A 19346-nucleotide genomic window follows, 5' to 3' on the forward strand; every position below is an offset into this window, starting at 1 on the left:
AGTCTTATGAGGAGCGGCTGAGGGAACTGGGGTTGTTTAGCCTGGAGAAGAGGAGGCTGAGGGGAGACCTCATCGCGCTCTACAACTACCTGAAAGGAGGTTGTAGCGAGGTGGGTGTTGGTCTCTTCTCCCAAGTAACTAGCGATAGGACAAGAGGAAATGGCCTCAAGTTGCGCCAAGGGAGGTTTAGATTGAACATTAGGAGAAATTTCTTTACTGAAAGAGTGGTCAGGCCTTGGAACAGGCTGCCCAGGGAAGTGGTTGAGTCACCATCCCTGGAAGTATTTAAAAGATGTGTAGATGAGGCGCTTAGGGACATGGGTTTAGTAGGCATGGTGGTGTTGAGTTGATGGTTGGACTTGATGATCTTAGAGGTCTTTTCCAACCTGTATGATTCTATGATTCTATGATTCTATTACATGGCCAAAATACAGGCATGCCCATGCATGTGACTAAAGGTAACCAAAACTTAAAGCACATGCCCGCATTTTAGTTAGGTAACATGCCAGTCCGATTATTCCTGGAAAAAGGTCATTAAATATGGCTATAAATGAATGCGTCTACAAAACGTGAGTGTGTCACCGCAGCTAGAATGATGGCTACAAGTAGTAAAAATTACTCCAGCTGTTCCAGAGTCAAGTTCAAAGACATGGTGTCTACAAAGTAAAGGCAAATGTGTAAAAAGATATGATCTTTGTTAGATCAAGAAATATAGCTAGAAAAACAGAAATTTTTTTTGTGAAATGAGAGGAATAGGATTATGGTAATTCCATTTGGTGCAATAAAGAAAATACTTCTCTTCTTTTTTTTTGCTTTGCTAGGGTTTATCCTTAGATAAATGTGATATTTACAATCAAATAATTTATTATTATTTATTAGAATTTGCCTTCTGATCAGAACCACCTCAAGGTTCCTCAGTATTATAGGCAAAACTGGATTTTGGCATTCCACGGTCAGCAATTATTTTGTTCTATCAGTGGTAACAGCTACTTTCTATTTTGCTTGTGGCGGCAAAGTGAGAGGAAGGGATGGATAAGAAGAGGGGTAGAAAAGTCTGCTTAGCTTTAAGGCTCTGGGGATGGAGGTGATCTAACCTTGCTGGAGGGCTGGGACCTGTTCACAAGGGGTGTTACTCCCTAATGGCAAAACACAAAAGCACTGGGACTGGACAAGCACAGCGTGGATGTTTGGAACGCAGATGCCTCCAAAATGGAAATTACTACCAACACGGAAAGTGAAAACACTTTCCCAGTATTTTCTGATTTTCCAGGATCCTCCTACAGTATGCCTCCCTGTGGCAGGTAACCCACCTTCCCAGAATCTCTTTCTCCTCTACCCTTCCCTCAGCGCAGAACAGGCCATTTCATGTTCTCACTGCTGTAAGGCAGAGTGAGAAACTGCAAAAAAGGATGGCAGCAGCCAACCCAAACATTTCCCTATTAGGCTAGAATTACTTTTATGCACCTGGAGACAAACCTGACATCAGTGAATGTGCCAGATCATAAACCTCAGTGCACACATATGAGCAAGTTACTCTAATTTCAAGTAGGTGCTATAGAACACTTTTTCATATTATGAAATAAAATTAACTAATAAAATAAATTTTAAATAATAAAAAAAAAGCAATGGGGAAATCTTCACCTAAAGTAAAAAAAGTAACTTCAAAGATAATTTGAAACTCAAAATATAAAGATAACCATCTTATGAGGACATACTTCAACTTTTCCAAACATTTAAAGCTGACATAACGAAATACATCAGGCAATCCTGCACCTCCTCTGCAACTCAAAAGATACAAACAACAAATATAATAGTGCCCTTTTGCAACAGGAATCTTCCTCTGTTTATAAACTCCTTAGCATGGATGAAAATTTCCAGCAAGCTCTGTTAAGACCTTTGCCTAGAAACCCTCAGACTCTTTCAGATGGGAGATGGCTTGCTGCCAAGTTTCAAAACCTTACCAAGAACACAATACTCACCGAATCTTCTCAATACACCAGTGTTCATATGCAGCAAGCTTTTGCTATTTACATAACCCTAATGTCACTTTAAGGGTACTTCTTCCATCTATATAATTTCTTTTCTGGATTACAGGTACAAAAAGTAGGGGCTTTGTATCACGTCCTAAAACCTACATCTCCAACATGATACCACATCCATGACTTTTAATTTTATTTCAGGTCTGCAATTCAGGACATCACAAAAGAGAACGCTGTTTAGCACTGTGCTGTTCAGATCTGATTAACTGACTCGATCTTCCTCACACAACAAAGTGAAGAAATAAGAGATTTGCCTTCTTAAATTCATGGATGACTATTCGGCATGTATACAGGAACAAATTTTTTAAGTCAGGTTAAGCTGAGCACATCAAGAAAGACTGTACTATTACCAGAAACAGATTTAAATTATTACCTTTTACAGCATAAAAAATTACATAGTAGTCTTCCACACCTTTATGCCTAATCATTATGCAGTGGTAAGGACCTTAGTAGGACCTTCGGGAGGCTAGGAAGTTTTTACAGACAGACATATTAGTATACAAAAATATGGATGATTCTATGATTCTATGTAGTTTAAACAGATACTTACAGCTATTTCTGTCTTTCATGATTTTGTACTTTCGCACCTTCACAGGAAGATATTTCCTCTGGCTCATTTTTGCAATAATACATAGGCACCTAATGGAAGATCCAGTTACCAGATTATTATCATTAAAGGGAAGATTGCATTTGATACAGAATTGTACAGATCTTTACAGAAGGTGGCCTTGGCTTTAACTGCAGTATGTTGGAACTACTATGCACATAAATAAAATAAATACATATCATATAAGGATATAAAGATACCTGTCAAGTGATATAATTCCAAAATTCAGGATTATATATATAGGCTAGTAAATATTAATAGGACATTAGTGTAACAAAAAAATAAAAGAAGAATAAGAAAGTAATGGCATTCAAAACAAATTTTAAAATATTACAATGGCAATACAAAACCCACAAAAAATCCTATTTTGCATGAAATCCAAACCGTGCACCATTACAGGGCTGCATGAGGTTCACCAGTAAAAACTTTTACAAAGCAGTCTAATTTCAGCTGCTCAAAATAAAAGTAAAACCTACATGCCTAAGTAGTGCTGAGTAAAATATTAAAATATTAACCTAATTGGCATTAAATTACGTGAGTGAAGCATTTCTAAGAAAATTATATTTTGACTTTCACATATAGTCCCTCAAAAATTTTAATGAAACCACTGTTCTAGTATGTATTAATGTTAAAAAATCAGGTTTAGGAAACGGAATTATTGCCCCCTGGTGGCAGATTAAGAATCAATGCAATCGAACAAAACAATTTCAGATAAATAAGCAAATCTTTCATTTTCAGAATCATGTCCTGTACGATTAATGTCTGGGGATATTAAAAAGAATGCACAGCCATTTTCATATGCAATAAGATAACAGTAAATGGGGTATAATTTACATTTTCATCTACAAGAGTAATAAAGAATGTGGGAGAAATTTAATTACCAGCTTTATAAAATGTAAATAATAACACACTAGAATCGAACTCTTTGATCAACAGAATGCCACAGCTGAAACTCCTGATAGTCCAGTCAGCTACTTCAAAATCTAATTTTCATTTAAAAAAAGAAGTAGGCTTTATAATTTTCATGTAAACATAGAAAAACCTTCCTGAATCTGAATCCATGTGGGGCTTTTCTTTGCTCAGTTAGATACATCAGCAGCCAAGGAGATAAGCACAGGAACAACAGAATTTGATCTTATGACCAGCTAGAACAACAGCATAGTTAAATGTTGACGCAATGTTTTCCACATGGGTTAATACAGAAATTTATGTATCCCAGTCCTCAAATTATGAGTCATTAGCCACCCTCCTAATATCTGACTACCCAACAATCATCAAAATCCTATTCAATGATTTTTATACTGCATGGCACATTCCTTACATCAGCCCAAACTAAAACGGCCCAAAACATCTAATTCCAAACCAGCTGGAAAAAAACCTGCTTTATCACAGTGGATTTATACAATCTGTGATTACAATGGTAGGATACAACTTCCAGTTAAGAGTATAACAAAGAGGGAGAAATATTCATTCCTTATGGAACTACATTTATCACCACAGAGTAGTTTAGCAAGGATCATGTTGCCCATACAAAAATGAGCATTTTTACATTTCAGTGATGTGTTGCTTCCATGACAGGAAAACCTTTTGCATCTGCAACAGCCTAAGCTCTCCTTCAAATACTGACAAGCAACATTTGCACTACGTTTTTAACTGCACAGCTCAAGGCTTCATGTCTCTTGAAACAGACATCATGCCTTTGAGGAGCTGTAACATATTTTTCCCCCTTTTTTCCTTATAAATTGATTAGAGCATGAAAGCAACCCATCTTAGTTCTACACACCTCTACAAAGACAATTATTACCATACAAGTAATTCATTGAAAATTGGTTACCATGAAGAAAACTCCATCCTCTATCAAGGCATCTGATATAACAGTGGTGACATAAACTACTCCAAAGGAATGTCTAACCTAAATAGAAATAGTAAATTAAAATGAATTAAGTATTTTTTCAAGATAATAGATTGTTACTTTACCTGTCCAGTCTGGCATATTAGAAGATGAATTAAGTTCTTCATGGCTTTGAATTCCCCATACCAGACAGGCAGTTTTACACAATGTCCAATGAAATTCACATTTCTCCAGAGCACCTGCCCTGAGGGCGGGGGAGTGACTGGAAATTTCACCTAAGGTGTAGGTGGGGGAAGCAAAATAGTTGACAAATTCTTCAAGCAAAAGAATTAAGTCTCCATGACAGACTTAACTGTTGTACAATACAGCAGAGGACAGCTGACTGCTATAAAGAGCAATCAATCAACAGATCGGCTATCTAACAAGGAGTTGCATTTTAAAGAAATGTTTTTGTCTGATAAACAGAAGTTACCTACTAAATTGGAAATTTTGATATTACTGCCGATGCTGACAAATGAGCAAGGCAACAGTCAGTGCTTGTAAAAGGTTACCAGAAGTATGGAAGAAAGGGCAGGAGCAATGGAGTTGGGATTTGGACTCTGGGACCTCTGGCTAGGGGGGACAGGCTTAGCTCAGACAAGCCACATTTGTTGGCTCCTCTCTGGCCCTAGAGGAACATACCTAGCCCTTCACCCACAAACCTCTCATAATGAACTTACTCTTGACACGGGCACGGGATCCTGGTCCGCCCAGTGAGTGACATACACAGCTCTGGCCATCTCATACTAGCAAGTCGTGACAGAAGCAGATTATCTGGCAAGAAAGCAGTACTAATCATTCTCACACCTATTTACACGCTGGTGCTTGGGCAGGGTGCTCTCTCCTTGCTCATGCTTACGCCGAGGGAAGAGAAACCTCCCTCCTTGCAGTAACCGGAGCGGTGAGAACTTCCTCGTTGGAAGCCACTTTAGCCCACTGCGGTGCTTGCGGGACCTCCCCTCGCCGGCTGCACCCCACCGGCAAGGCAAGGAGGAAGGGGGCGAGCACATCCTTTTCTCCGCCGCTCTGGGAGGGTGATGAGAGCGGAGGAAACGCCAATCCGGGCGACACCGGGAGAAGCCTCCTTCCTCCCGGCGTTCAGAGGAGAGGACTCCCCTGAAGAGACGCCGCGCCGAGGGATGGACACGACGGCTATGCCGCTGCCCCAGCGGCCGGGGCGGGCGGCGCGAGCGCGCCGCAGGGGCCGGTGGGTAAGGGAAACGGCCGCCTCGCCGCCCCTGGGGGGGAAGCTTGGCCGTCGTCACCTTCGCTCGCGCCGCGGCTCTGGCGGGAGGGCGCGGGGCGGGCGCGCGCGTGCGCACGGGGCGGGGGGGCGGGGTTTCCGCTCTCCCGCCCAACCGTCCGCTCGGGGCGGGGAGGGGAGAGGCGGCCATAACGGAGTGCGGTGAGGGCGGAGGGCCCCTGCCGCCCCCTCCTCCCGGAGGTGGGCTGGGGATGGCGGCGCCTTCTTCCGACATGGACTCGCAGGCTCGCCGTGAAGGCCTCTGAGCACCCTCCCTCCCTGCGCCGCCTCGCCTCAGGGCGGGAGAGGCGTCCCACCGCGCTAGGCCGGAGGAAGGAGGAGGGGCCGGGCGAACATGGCCAACCCTGCCAAGTGGGAGCGTCTGAGGCCGCTGCGGCCGGACACGCTGCGTGTGAGTGAGGTACACGGCGGGCGGGGAAGGGAGGTGCTGCTTGTGGATGGGGAAAGGGCGGGACGGCACTGCAACGCTTTGCTTCCAACGCGGGAGGTTTTAAGGAGGTTCCTGAAAGTCCTTCCTTCACCTGTCCGGCGGGAGATCCCTGAGTTGGAAAGATGAGGCAGGCCTAGCCAGAGTGGTGCGCGAAAGGGGCGTTGTGATGCATCCCTCCTTCATCGTATTTTAGCAGGCTAGCCGGGAAAGGAAAATATAGCGATGTTAGTCATAGTGCAAAGGGATGATTTTCTTAGCTGTGTTACCTATAGTTTCTTAATCGAGTTAAATAGGTTGTAGCTATGTTTGAGAAAAACAGACTACAACTGTGTATTCTGTTCTCTGGACATCTGTGGTGTTCAGGTAATCTTATATTGCAGCTTCCACTGCTACTTTTAGTAATATTATGAGGTAGCTAACAAAAACCAGGCCTGCTTCTAATTCTGTGATACTTTTTAAAAGTGCCTGTTTGTATTAATCTTGACTGCTGGGCTAAATGTTACTTGGTAGTATTGTCATAAAGCCATTAAAAAGTTTACATAAGATTTTACACTGGTAATTAGAAATTTCTTATTATTGGAGATGATGATTGTAAGAAACAAAGGGTGTTGAGCACAGCTTCTTATGTAGGTGTTTAGATGAGTCAACCAGGGGTGATGCTTTCCTGAATCTCCTTCTCATAAACAGAGGAGTCAAGGATGTGGTAATCATTAGCAGCCTTGGCTGTAACGGCAATGGAATAGTGGAGTTCAAGACCCTGAGTGTAGTGAGGAAGGCAAGTAGCAGAACACAGAACCTGGACTCCAGTTTATTCAGGCAACAGGTAGCTGAGATTTTGAGAGAGGCAACTTTGGAAGTTGGAGGAGCTGAAGAGGTGGAGGCCATCGTACAAGCACAGGGACATTCTGTCGTGATACTCATGAAAACAAGTAAATGTGTTGAGCGATGGGCATAGCTATGCCTGCCCTCTGAGGGTGGGATGCAAAAAGAACATATGCAGGAAGCAAGGACAGGCTATAAAGGAGAAAGATAAAAAGCATTGTCTGGACATGTAGGTATGGTGTAAACTACTAGGTAAGTAAGAAAACTGGCTGGATTGTCAGGCTCAAAGAGGAACGGTTAGTGGTTCATACTTTACCTGGAAGTGGATTACAAGTGGAGTTCCTCAGGGGTCCATCCCGGGACCTGTCCTGTTGATAGGAGGATGTGGGATGCACCCTCATGATGTTTGTAGGTGGGGAAGGTGCTATAGACCGCTGGGAATAGGCTGGAAGAATGGCTCATCAGACCCCTCAAATTTCAACCAAGGAGGCTGAAAATTCGAGTGTGAAGGCCTGCACCTGGGCCTGTACGCTGCAGTGGTACAGGCTGGGGGACCACACTGCTGAAAGGACCTGGAGGTCCTGATGGACAGTGGGCTAAACGTGTGCCAACACTGTGCCCTGGCATTGAGGCATATGAGGCTGTATTAGCAGGAGCATAGCCAGCAAATCAAGGGAAATGATTCTTCTTCTCTACTTGGCACGTATTAGGCTGCTGCTGGAACACTGTGTCCACTTTAGGCCCACCAGTACAGGAAGGCTGTTGATAAACTGCTGAGGGAGCTTGTTAAACCACTTCAGTACTTGCAGGGAAGTTAACAACAAGCTGGTGCCAGACACTTCACAGCCGTGCATGATGGGAGGCTGAAAGGAAATAGCCAAGAAATGAAACAAAGGACGCAAGAGAGGTTGGAACTTGATGTAAAGGGAAACCTTTTCACTGTGAGGATGGGCAAGCAGTGGAATGGGACGCCCAGAAAGGTATAGCCTCCATCCCTTGAAACTTTCAAGACCCACTTGGATAAAGCCTTGAGTAAGCTGCTCTGATCTAATGGCTGTTCCTGTTTGGAGTTGGAGGGAGACCTTCTCAGGTGTCTTCCAACTGGAAGGAGTCTAAATTTGAAAATACTCCTTTTGTTAAATTGGAGTGAGAGGTGGAATGAAGTCCCTCCTTAGGCTCATCATGTCAGTTTCTTGACCAGAGCAGACTCTGCTGGAAGTCTACAAAATAACTGTAATGCTGTATAATAGCAGTGTATCTTCATGTGAGCTGTTACATGGAAGAGCTGAAGCTTGTATTTGCAGAGTTTATGCAGGTATCTCTTTGTGTTGTGACCATTGCCCAAGCATTAGGGGGTTCAGTGGTGTTTCCTGCTTTCCAAGACAGAGGAAGATGTGCTGAGATTAAGGGCTGAAAATTCTGACAAGAATTAATGAGGATGTATCCCTTCTATCCAGTGACACTCCTTCACCGTAATATCTATTGAGTTGTCAACACCCTGGTGGCTGTAGCATCTAGAGTTGATTTGGGATTTTCTTCTGGAGAACCTTCCTGTGTAGATAGCATTTTATGTCAGTTATATTTTTTTTGGTTTTTGTTTTTTCCCCAGCCGCCAATGATCAACCTGAATGTGGACGATGACGTACAGTTTGTGAGAAGTAAGTTCCTGTATTCCATGTCTGAAGATTATTCTTGAAGTATTTAATGCATTTTTACAATGCTGAGTACATGCTGTAAACAAATGAGAAATTGTTATGTATCTAATATAGGCAGAACAGGAAGAATGCTGCACACTAAATGAAATAACAGATACGAAGTAAGACGTTCTTCATATATGGTTTTTCCTCTTTAAATCTGCTGCAAGTATACCTTCCCACTGCTGTCAGGAAAACAACTTATGGGAAAAGTGAATTAGAGAAAACTGGAACATCATGCTGGCAAACGTTGGTTTTCAGCTGGTATTAACAAATCTAAATACAAGCTTGAGTGAATTTGTGTTTTTTGTTGTTTCTCACCAGTTGAATAGTCTCACACATCTCACAGTAACACAGTCCAAAACTGAGTTGTTGAACCTGTCAGTTCATGTTAAAGAGTGCACAATCTTGCAGCCATGGAATGGGTGTGATATACTATGAGTAAAAGTGCCTGTCTCGTTCATCCTGGGAAAATATTGAAGTTTGAAGTAGAGTGTTTCCTAGGGAAGTTTCCTTACATATGCACCCATGTGTATGAACACACATGCACACATGTTCAGTTGAAGCATTAGACTGGAATACTACTCAGTGACACAGTTTGATCAGATATAAAATACCTGGTTTGAGGAGAAAAGACAAGTAACAGCAGGATTTAACAGCCTTTCATTGACTCTAGCATCAGATGAGTGCATGCATACCATATCTTTTTTGTGCTTTAAAAATACATATTTTTTAATGCTTTATGCATACATAAATAACAATCTAAAGTTAAATAAGCTGTTCATCAGTAACTTTTCTGCTGTTTCTGCGAATATGCCAGTAATGGATACACATAGCACAGGGATCTCTCTTAAACCTGTGGTGTCCGGGTGTCTGTAGATCTTTGTTGCATTAGTAAATTAAACAATGGCATCACCAATTCTTTTGCCCTGAGGCCAAATAGTACAGCCAGAGTTTGTCCATATATTAAGTTCTTGGAATCCAGAACAGATTGGTCACATCCAGGCTGACTCCTGAACCATGCCTGAATGTTATCTGGAAAATCTACGGGTTAATCTGGACCAAAAGGATGTGAAAAAAACATTTTAACAGTGTCATGGAGCAGATGATAGAGCTGCAGTTCTCTGGTAGTGCCCTGACACAATCTGTAGTTAACTGAAGGTTTCATTGGTATTCATTCAGTAGTCTGAGCTCCTACAGAGCATACAATTGCATAACTGTTAATGTCCATACTAGCAGTCTGAAATCATGAATGTTGAAAGCATGAAGATGCGTGCTTGCTGTTAAGATACAATCCTTGCAAACAAATGAAGGTATGTGTAGTTAATAGACTTTATATGATGCCATTGAGATGTCACCGTTAATAATGACAGCGTTTTCAGACTTTTATCTTCATCGCTACTTCATAACTATTGTTTTTTTAAGGAACACTTCATGCTCGTGTAGTAGTGTACCCTAAATATTCTGTCAAAACTTTACAGGAACTCTGAAAGTCAAAAAGCCTCGATTTGATGCATCCTTGGTTTATTTGACCCGAAAATTCATGGATCTTGTCAAAACAGCTCCAGACGGTGTCCTTGATTTAAATGAAGTAGCAACAACGCTTGGAGTACGAAAACGAAGAGTGTATGACATCACCAATGTGTTGGACGGAATCCACTTAATTCAGAAAAGATCTAAGAATCTTATCCAGTGGGTGTGAGTTGGCTTTGAAACTTCTAATTTCTGAAACAATAAAACCCAACAATGTTTATAACTTTGAAAGTACTTTTAAGCATATTGAAATACTTTTAGGAGATAAAAATATTTTAAGTTCTTCTGTATTCTTAGGCTATCTGAATTACTTACTGTATTAACAAGTATCAAGTGCAAAAACGCTTGATATGAAACGTAATGAAACATATTTCAGCAGAGTAAAGGATGCCAGAGTTCCTTGTTGTTTTCTATTAGTACACTTTGTGTTCAGTAAATAGGCTTTTATTTATATAAACATACTAGACAACTTTCATATTCTTCTAGAGGTTCTAATCTTGACCAAGTTGTTGGAAAAGCACCAGAGCAGCAAAACCTTAAAGATGAACTTTCTGACTTGTCAGCCATGGAAGAAGCTCTGGATGAATTAATCAAGGATTGTGCTCACCAGTTATTTGAACTAACAGATGACAAAGAAAATGCAAAATATCCTTTTAACTCTTGCACTACTTTAACACGTGGTTTTGATTGCAAGTACTCAGGTATCTAGTAATAGGTGTAGGCTGATACCACAGGTATGCAGTCATACTCAATGAGTTTTATAATGAGTTTTATATAATAAAAATAACTTGCTGGTTATTTTATATTAGTGCATACTAGTCATGTGTCCTGCTTGCAGTATCATGAGCAATCTAGCCTGTTCTCAGGGGAGTGCTAGTTGTGTGACCTTTCCACTGCAGAAGAACGGAAGTGGGGCAATAGTCTTAGTACCCTGACCATCACCTTGTTCTCTCCATTATAGAGTAAAGTTGTCTCAGGGGCAGGTCTTGACCTACCAGTGAGATTGAGTTGCTTAGTGAAATGAGAAAGAGGACCCAAAACAGAGTTCCCAGTGGCCTGTTGCCAAGAAGATATAATGGTATGTTCGTTGTGTCCTAATACTGTTCTGTTTCTTGAGAGTGCAGTTCTGTCTTTCAGATGGGTTTTGATAACAGAAAAGGGATTTCTTTTAATATTACATAAATATTGGATTTTGGCTTTAGGTTACAATAAAATATTACTTAGCTGAATTAGTCTGGCAGAATTTTAAGGTCTCTGCTCAAATGAAATGCGTGCATTTTCTGTATGGTATCAGGAAAACTTTTCCTTACACCTTACCTGTTCTGGTTAAGAAAATAATTCCATAATTTCCAGAAAATTATCTACGTGCATAGTTATTACAAGTAGTTTCTCAAGGGCAGCATTCCCTCTGCTTTGTAGACTTATGACAGCATCTGTGAAAAATGTTTGTCAAATTTGTTTGTTTTTTTAATATTGAATATCTCTATTTTTTTTTTAAAAAGCTTTTTCCTTCCTAGAAATAAACAAAAAAGGTTTTCCACCTGTTAGCTAATACTGAATTTTGCAAAGCTAGTATTAAAGTAACCTCAGCTGATCTATTTACCACTTTTCTTAAGTTGGTGTTCTGCTTCAACATATCTTAACATCATACTCTTTACTTCTGCCCATTAGCAAATTACTTTACAGAATCCTTGACCAATGTATACACTAGCTTATGTGACATATCAAGATATCTGTAGCATTCAGGCATTTCAAGAACAGATTGTGATTGCAATCAAAGCTCCAGAGGAAACCAAATTGGAAATACCAATTCCTAAAGAAGTAAGTTTTACACATTTCTGTCTTAAGGGAACAAAAGTTCTCAAATATGATTTTTGCAGCAGCAATCAGTAATTGACTTCCAGTTTCTTTGTCATGTATAGCAGATATTGGTACTTTATTGTTCTTGTGTTCTACTAAACAATGCTGTAGGGATAATAGTCTAAGAAACTTATTTTCAGTATTTTTTTGTTTACCTAAATTATTAAACAATAACTATGTCTGAGCTTTAGTTATTTGGTTTTGCTAGAGAGAATGTAATAAATGTTACTTATTTCCACTATCAGTTTGTTTGATAATTACTAGGGTAATGAAACTTCCAAAGAGCTGTTATTGTTTGTATACTAAAATCTACAAAAATTGTCAATCTAACCAAACAAAGCAATAAGTATGATTTGATAATGATCTTAACAGCATGTAAATGCTTCTTGCTGCTTAATGAGTAGACAGCTATTGTTACTATAATATTAAAGTATGAAATGCACAGTATGGTTGACAAAAGAAAACATTTTGGCACTCTACTAGATCATGTCAAGATGGATTTTTCATGGAGGTGGGGGGCTGTGCCCTGTCCTCACCTCATGGTACAACACGCATCCTCCCATTTGGGTCATAAAGAAGAGCCATAGCTTTGCCCTCTGCACCCGGTCACACTGCACCTGGGCCTATATACTGGGAACGCACTGTTTAAAGTAGTGCTGTGAAAAAGGGGAAATACTGGAAGTAAGCTTAAGATAACAAATGGAGCTTTAATTCTGTTTTCCTTTTGCATGTGCATTTTTTTTTATAATGTTCTTAATTGTGTAGTCATCAAATTTGCCTTGCTGTGTGCACAGAAAGGGAGCTGATATCGTAGGAAAAGGAGATATGAATCAATAGAACCAGAAGACTTAGATCCACTGCATAGATCTCCAGTGGTTTCACTGGTAAAAGGAGCTGGCTCTCATCCTGTGGAGATGAAAAAGATAAGATTACAGAGGCTTCCTGATGCAAAAGAAGGCAGGATTTAAAAAGCTGTATTTGGGGGAGAACAGAATCTTCTCTCCGTTGTCCATTAAATTTGATTTGCTCTGTGCCTTCCAATGTGATGTCTGCTGAAGGAAAGCAGTAAAAGTAATACGGTTGAGTTTCTTTGCCATATTATCAAAGCTGCTATGTGCTCTGATTTGTTTTCTCATCCATGGCATTGACTTGTCAAGTTTTAAATTTTGTTACCCTTCCTAAATGTATAGGAAATCTTGGTCATATATCTAAAGGTCGGTAAAAAGGCTAAACAAAGATTCGTTAAGTGCATGTTCATCAAAAATGAAACCTTGTTAGCTTAATGGTGCTTAATAATTGGCCTACAAATCTATGTAATAGTCATAATTTATGTAGAACTAGTAACAGAATTTTAGATAGTTATGTCGTTCCTGTATTTGTTCTGTTCTTAATCTATTGGCTTTAAAATATGTGCAAAAATAGATAAATGATGTGTAAGATTTGTTCTTTGGTTTATATGCAAGTCACTGTTTTATAGGATTGCATAGAAGTACATGTGAAGAGCACAAAAGGACCCATTGACGTGTATCTATGTGAGGTGGAACAAGAGAAGCCAGGTGCCAAAACTTTTGAAGATACGGATATTGTCACTTCTGAATCTGAGCCATCAGTTCCTCCTGATGAAGGTAGTGTCTTCCATTTACATTTTTATCCCCATGGAATATGTTTTTTTTAAAGATGGTCATACCATTCTGATAAAGTTGCAAACTCTACTGTACCGGTATAATTTTCTGGGCGTAGTTTGTGGGCCGATATATGTGGGAGTATAGGGAACGCCTGAAAGAGAAGTCTGTGCTGTTGTGTTACCTCACAACAGCAGGAGGTCAGAGAGTCAGGCACGTGCACACATAGCAAGGCACTCTTGTTCCCTGACCCCTTTCCTTCCTTTGCTCGTTACTGGTTTCCTGTCAAAGCTGCGCTCTGCGGGTGGAACAGTGTGTGTCAGTTCTCAGCTGCCTCACTACAGAGCCCAGCAGCTCAGCTGAAATAGTTGTGATGAGAGTTAAGATGCAGTTTCAAACAAGAAAGTGTGCTGCTCTTGCTCATTCTGCCCTCCCTTAGATGGGGCAATACAGAAGAGGAGATGCAGTATTTTGATCTCCCAAAACAAGATTGGCTGGAATATAGTCTCTCAAGAGCCTCAATGCTGCAGGATGTTGTGGTTTAAAAATAAATATGGCGGGAATTGCAGTAGCTCAGAACACAAAAGATAATTTATTTTTAGCAGTGCTGCTTTATAGTTGAGGGGAAGAGTTGACTTTTTAATCTTGGGCATTTTTTTATTTTGCTTGCGAAATGACTCAGAACTATATTTCCTACAATGACAGTAACCATATTCCTTTTTCTATTTTCCTTTCAAAGTGAGATCTCCAGGGGAAGAAAAAAAACAAACCACCTAGCATGACAGATTAATTACAACACAAAAATCTAATACAAAATGTAAATATCTGTGTTATAGAGCTTTTCCAAAGCCTCTTGAATCTGCGAACTTACTAACCTGAAATGTTCCAAAGTGTTTTAAATTTCAAACAGCAGTGGGTTGGTTGAGTGCTTTCACAGGATTGCTTATCTTTCCAAGTCAAAAGATGACAGTTCCTAGAATTGCTTTTAGGAGCTTTGTTTTCATAATTGCATGTGATCTACAGAGCTTTGGGAAAATGATATTTTTAGCTTATGAAATAATCTTAATTGATGGAAAACATAGGCAATTACTTCTAAAAATGAAGATTTGAAAATATTTCTGGAATGATCCACAATCCTCATGAGAATGTATATAATAAAGAAATGCACTTTTCAGTTCTGAGGCTGCACTCCTACTAAGCAGGATTGTCAAATACAAGTGTAACAAAGAACTGGTGTATCAGAAGCCTTCACTATAAGGAACAAGATGTAAATATCATGAGAGTTATGCCTTAACTGTGTAGCTGCTGTTTGCATTGTTTGCATCCAGCTCTGAATGAACTATGGTATCAACACTGAAGTTAAATAATTGGGCTTTTTGTATATATCTGTATCATGTCTAGGTAGTTACTGATGTAGATTTATTGAGATGGTTTGCATTTCTGCCTTTGTACAGCAAAGAAATAAAATAAGCTTATAAAAATACTAAATAGTCTAATCGGTCAGTCTAATGAAACATGTTGGGTTGAATTTCTTGGGCTTTGTTGGAATTTGCTGGGTAACTACAAACATTAAAACTGATGTGAAAATTTTAAATGTGTTATACATGGTGCTGCAGCTCTGACTCTTGTGATGCCATAATATGTAGCAATTTTCAGAAGAAACATTATGATCAATAACTACTTAAATTGGTCCCTTCCAGTTTCTAGAGTTTACATACAGCATAGCTTTAGCCTAGTACCATGATCTCTTTGTGGCTTTAGCTTGCAAAAATATGTAAAATACTTGAGAACTACATCTGTATTCATCTGTCTTTAGTGTCTGTAAAATGAAGCTTCAGAATTCTGATACTGGGTTTTCTAAGTGAATTCACTGTCGCTGAACAAATGCCATACTTCGGCTCATTTCGCTCCAGTACTGAGAGCGTACTTCATAGTTTTCTGCGTGGGGAGGGATGGGTTGGTTGGTTTGTTTTTAAATCGGAACTCCCAAGTCCTCGTTTTCCCAATCACAGAGTATCAACAACTATCCATCTACTCAAGTGAGAACAACAAAGCTTATAAACCCCTGAATACTTTAACCAGCAACTCTACAGCTATTTTAGACAGATGCTGTGAAATTAAATGCCCTGTATTCTACTAATAAATACAAATAAGGTAGGGCAGTTGACACTGAAGAGCTTAAACACCTAAGTACAGACTGAGAGTTAATCCAGTTTTCTACAAGGTGCGCTAGTTCTGCAAAATGCAAAGTAGTATACTATGCAAATTGAGAAATACACCGAGCGCAAGCTTGTGTCAGAGAGTAGTGCTGGCTTCTTGTGTACGTGCTACCAACTTCCAGCTCCAGAATATAGGACTTCAGTGTTGGATACTGTTTTTTCTGCATCTCTATAATTTTCTGCATCTCTATAAAATGCAAACTACAGGCTGAGCTGTTAAAATAATAAATAAAAGCAAAGTGAAACCACATTTCATACGTAGATGCCAGTAAAAATGGGGAAGGTGCTCCTCCAATGGAGCTGGAGGCAGGGGTTAAAATTAAGAAACCATCTTTTCGCACAGAAAGGTTGTCCTTTTCCTTCAGTAGCTGGCTTCTTTCCAGATGGCAAACTTGCCATTTGATTTTTTACGGTGCTGTTCTGTTTTCATGGGGAGAGAGGTCTGTGCCTAAGAGAAGCATTGATCCCCCTACACTGGTTGAACAACTTGGGATAACGTTTGCTGTGAAACATGGAAAAACTTTAAGCACCAACAACGAATCCTGAATGCTATGCCTGTTACGTGATGGTACAGTGTTTTGAACTGTGGAGTAAGGAAGTGTACTTTTACAAAATAACCATCTTATAAATGTTAAGGAAGTCTGTCTTCAAAAGCAGAACATACTTTATTTAATTGAAACATTAGGATTTTTCATTTTGAACAAATCTAGTGATTCTGTTTTTCCTCCCTCCTTTGTGTGGGTTTTCTAGCTGTAGAATTCATTTTTTTACTTCAAGCTACACAATTATCACAGTAAAATGGGAGAAGCTGTAATACGACAGCTATACTATAATTATTTGCTTAAACACTTCTGTTGTTTTAATAGCGCACCTTCAGTGGAACAAATGGACTTTTGAAGATTAAACCACTTTGTTGTTACTACTTGGATACGTAGAGTACTATCCACTTGCGGCACTTGAAAGCAATGTAGTGTATAAGCTCAGTACGGTAATTGGCTGAAAAGATTAGACTTGGACTTGAGGAAAAGATCCTGAGTGATGCTGAACTTAAACACACGTTACAAGCTTGCTTGCAAAGTAAATGTGATAGGCCCTTACTCTGAATTTGTATAATAATGCTTGATTTTTTTCTGAAAGGTTGTTAAGATCGAAGTATTTTTGTTGAGTCCATATCTGTCCATTTTCAGCATATTTGTATGTGTAAGCACTTCCCTTGGCTATTTGAGGACTCTGCCTGTAATAAATTAAAAAGCTCTAATAATGTTTTTGTCTTTCCTTCAATAAGAATGGCTGAGCATCTAAACGCATTAATCAGCAATAGCAACAGCCAGGATCCACAATTATAAAATGGCCTGGTTTTGCTGACTCTGTAACTGGAACAAACGTCGCAAGTTGCCAGTTCAGCCCTTATTTGGTATGGGAAATTACTTGTCAGAGTTTTCAGATGTGAATTGCAGTTTTTAAAATATGTGATTTTTAAAGAAGAGAGAAGATTGTTTTAAATTACTATCTTTTGGAAAGCATTTAAAAGACAGCAAATTCCTTCATTTTGAGTAATCTTTTTGTTGTGTGTGAAGAGCGTCATTTATAAGCGTAATTAAATTACGCTGATTTCAAAAGTCACTTCAGCTCTTGTAATTTTCGGTGGTGAAGTTAACCTGCTTGCTAGACCGTCGGCTGGCCCCGAGTAGCTGAAGTTGACTGCAAGCTTTAAACCCTTGTGCGTTCCACCATCTTGGTGAATCGGCTGGCTCTGGCACCGTCCTGGGACTTAGGTAACCGCTGGAGTGTTTATCCGGAGCAGTAATCTGCGGGTTTTGGTTCCACCTCTGATCTGCCAGCGGTAACTTGTGAGAAGTGTGTTGAGGCTAAAATCACATAAATTATACTTGGCTATGTACAGTTTATATAAATCTACACGAGGCTTCTCACATAGATGTTTACTGAAGGGTTGGGATACTCGTTTGTAAAAAAACATGGTGTATGTTTGGAAGGAAATCTTACTTGATGTTTGGAGAGAAAGAGAAGCCTGGTTCTCTCCATGTATCTCGTACGTGGCTCCTCCCTTCCGTTCATCCCGCTGCAGTCTGATGGGGGGCTATCGAAGGACCTGTCTGGACACCCGCCGCACATCTGTGGGCTTTCGGTAGCTTCTCATGACGTGATCCATGAGTGAGGTAGTTTTTGTAATCACCCCTGGATTAAGTGATGGGGCTACAGGAGATGATCCTAGAAGTTGTAATAGCAAATTCAAAAGATGCAAGCTCAGGACATGTTAGCCCTTTATTGACTTTTATTAGGCCTCTAATATTTCATAGCATCTTTTTTCAAAAGGAAAACTTGGCACTTCAAATGAAAACTTCAGGAATCTAAAAATCTGCAAGAAGCTATTCAAGTTCCAGAAACAGTTTTGCTTTCAGTCTTTTGTAGATTCTAATGCAACTCCTGCACAGAACTGCTTTTAGATAATGCAATATTCTTTTCCAGACAGATAAGCAATTTTGGTGTTGCAGCTGTCATTTTCTAAGAAATTCTTTTTTTTTTCTTTTTTTTTCCATAAAAATGTCACAAGCAGGTTACAGCAGTAGTTGTTGCTTCTCTAACATGCAGCCAAAGCGCATGTCGTGAAAAATGAAAGAAAAATTGATAAAAGTTTTCCTTGCAAATTAGGCAGGTGTCAGATCAGAGATAAAGTTTCAGCAAGCTCAGAAAGGGAAAACCTGTTTTCATACATATTTTAATTACAAGGCACGCAAATTCTTAAGAGGCTTGCTGGCTTCTAAACCTAGGATAACATTTGTGTGCACAAACTGTGACCTCAACATTAAAAGAGTTCATTTCCAAATGTGAAAATAAAAGTTATCTGTCAGAAGAAATGTTCAAAGTCCAGTCAAAACATTTCAGAATTTATTTGGATAATAAAGTTTTGAAGGGGATTGTAAATTAGAGATGGGCCCAGACCTTTAAATGCAAGTTAAAAAGCAAATACCTGCAAACTTGAAGAGTAAAACAAGGTCAGTAGGCCCCACCAGTCATTAACGATAAAGGTTGAAGCTAGATGCAGACTTCTCTAAAGATCAAGGTTTCTGGCTGAGATTTAGCATGACCAAAATATCTGTGAGACAGCTGGGATTCAAACAGAAGAATTCTGGATCTGGAAACACCAGCAAAGGGAGAATTTCCCTCATTATTTGCAGCAGTATCTGTTTGTAGGCAGGACCTATCTCTTTATTTTCTTCACAAGCAGGCAAAAAGAAGTTCTTAAACACAGGTACCTGTATGAAACATATCCTGCTAAATACTGCAAGTGGTAAAATTTTAGCATGGCTCTGGAACGAGGGAAGGCACTAACACGATTTTGAAAA

At 39.8% G+C, this 19346-nt stretch overlaps 1 protein-coding gene across 5 annotated transcripts; it reads left to right on the plus strand.

The window, feature by feature from the left end:
• The first annotated feature begins 5887 nt into the window (after positions 1-5887).
• E2F6 (E2F transcription factor 6) lies at positions 5888-17232 on the plus strand. Of its 5 annotated transcripts, none has more exons than XR_012672877.1 (7): positions 5888-6201; positions 8663-8711; positions 10229-10445; positions 10767-10925; positions 11987-12101; positions 13604-13765; positions 14502-14566. XR_012672877.1 is itself a non-coding variant. In XM_075145045.1 (7 exons), exons 1-7 carry the CDS (start codon positions 6136-6138, stop codon positions 14537-14539), a joined length of 786 nt encoding a protein of 261 aa, XP_075001146.1. In that variant the 5' UTR covers positions 5889-6135; the 3' UTR covers positions 14540-17232. The 5 variants fall into 5 exon arrangements, 4 of the variants coding, with proteins under 4 accessions (XP_075001146.1, XP_075001148.1, XP_075001145.1 ...); XM_075145045.1 differs by having other exon boundaries at positions 5889-6201; positions 10229-10439; positions 13618-13765; positions 14502-17232; XM_075145047.1 differs by having other exon boundaries at positions 5889-6192; positions 10229-10439; positions 13618-13765; positions 14502-17232.
• Positions 17233-19346: the final 2114 nt, after the last annotated feature.

This window comes from Calonectris borealis, chromosome 3 (genome assembly GCF_964195595.1).
Source record: "Calonectris borealis chromosome 3, bCalBor7.hap1.2, whole genome shotgun sequence".
Taxonomy (NCBI): Eukaryota; Metazoa; Chordata; class Aves; order Procellariiformes; family Procellariidae; genus Calonectris; species Calonectris borealis.

Coding starts and splice junctions, on each gene's coding strand:
- E2F6 (XM_075145044.1), top strand. CDS start 6,136: ATGGCCAACCCTGCCAAGTGGGAGCGTCTGAGGCCGCTGCGGCCGGAC. Junction 6,202..8,662: donor ACACGCTGCGTGTGAGTGAG/GTACACGGCGGG, acceptor TTTTTTCCCCAG/CCGCCAATGATCAACCTGAA. Junction 10,926..11,986: donor GATGACAAAGAAAATGCAAA/ATATCCTTTTAA, acceptor ACCAATGTATAC/ACTAGCTTATGTGACATATC.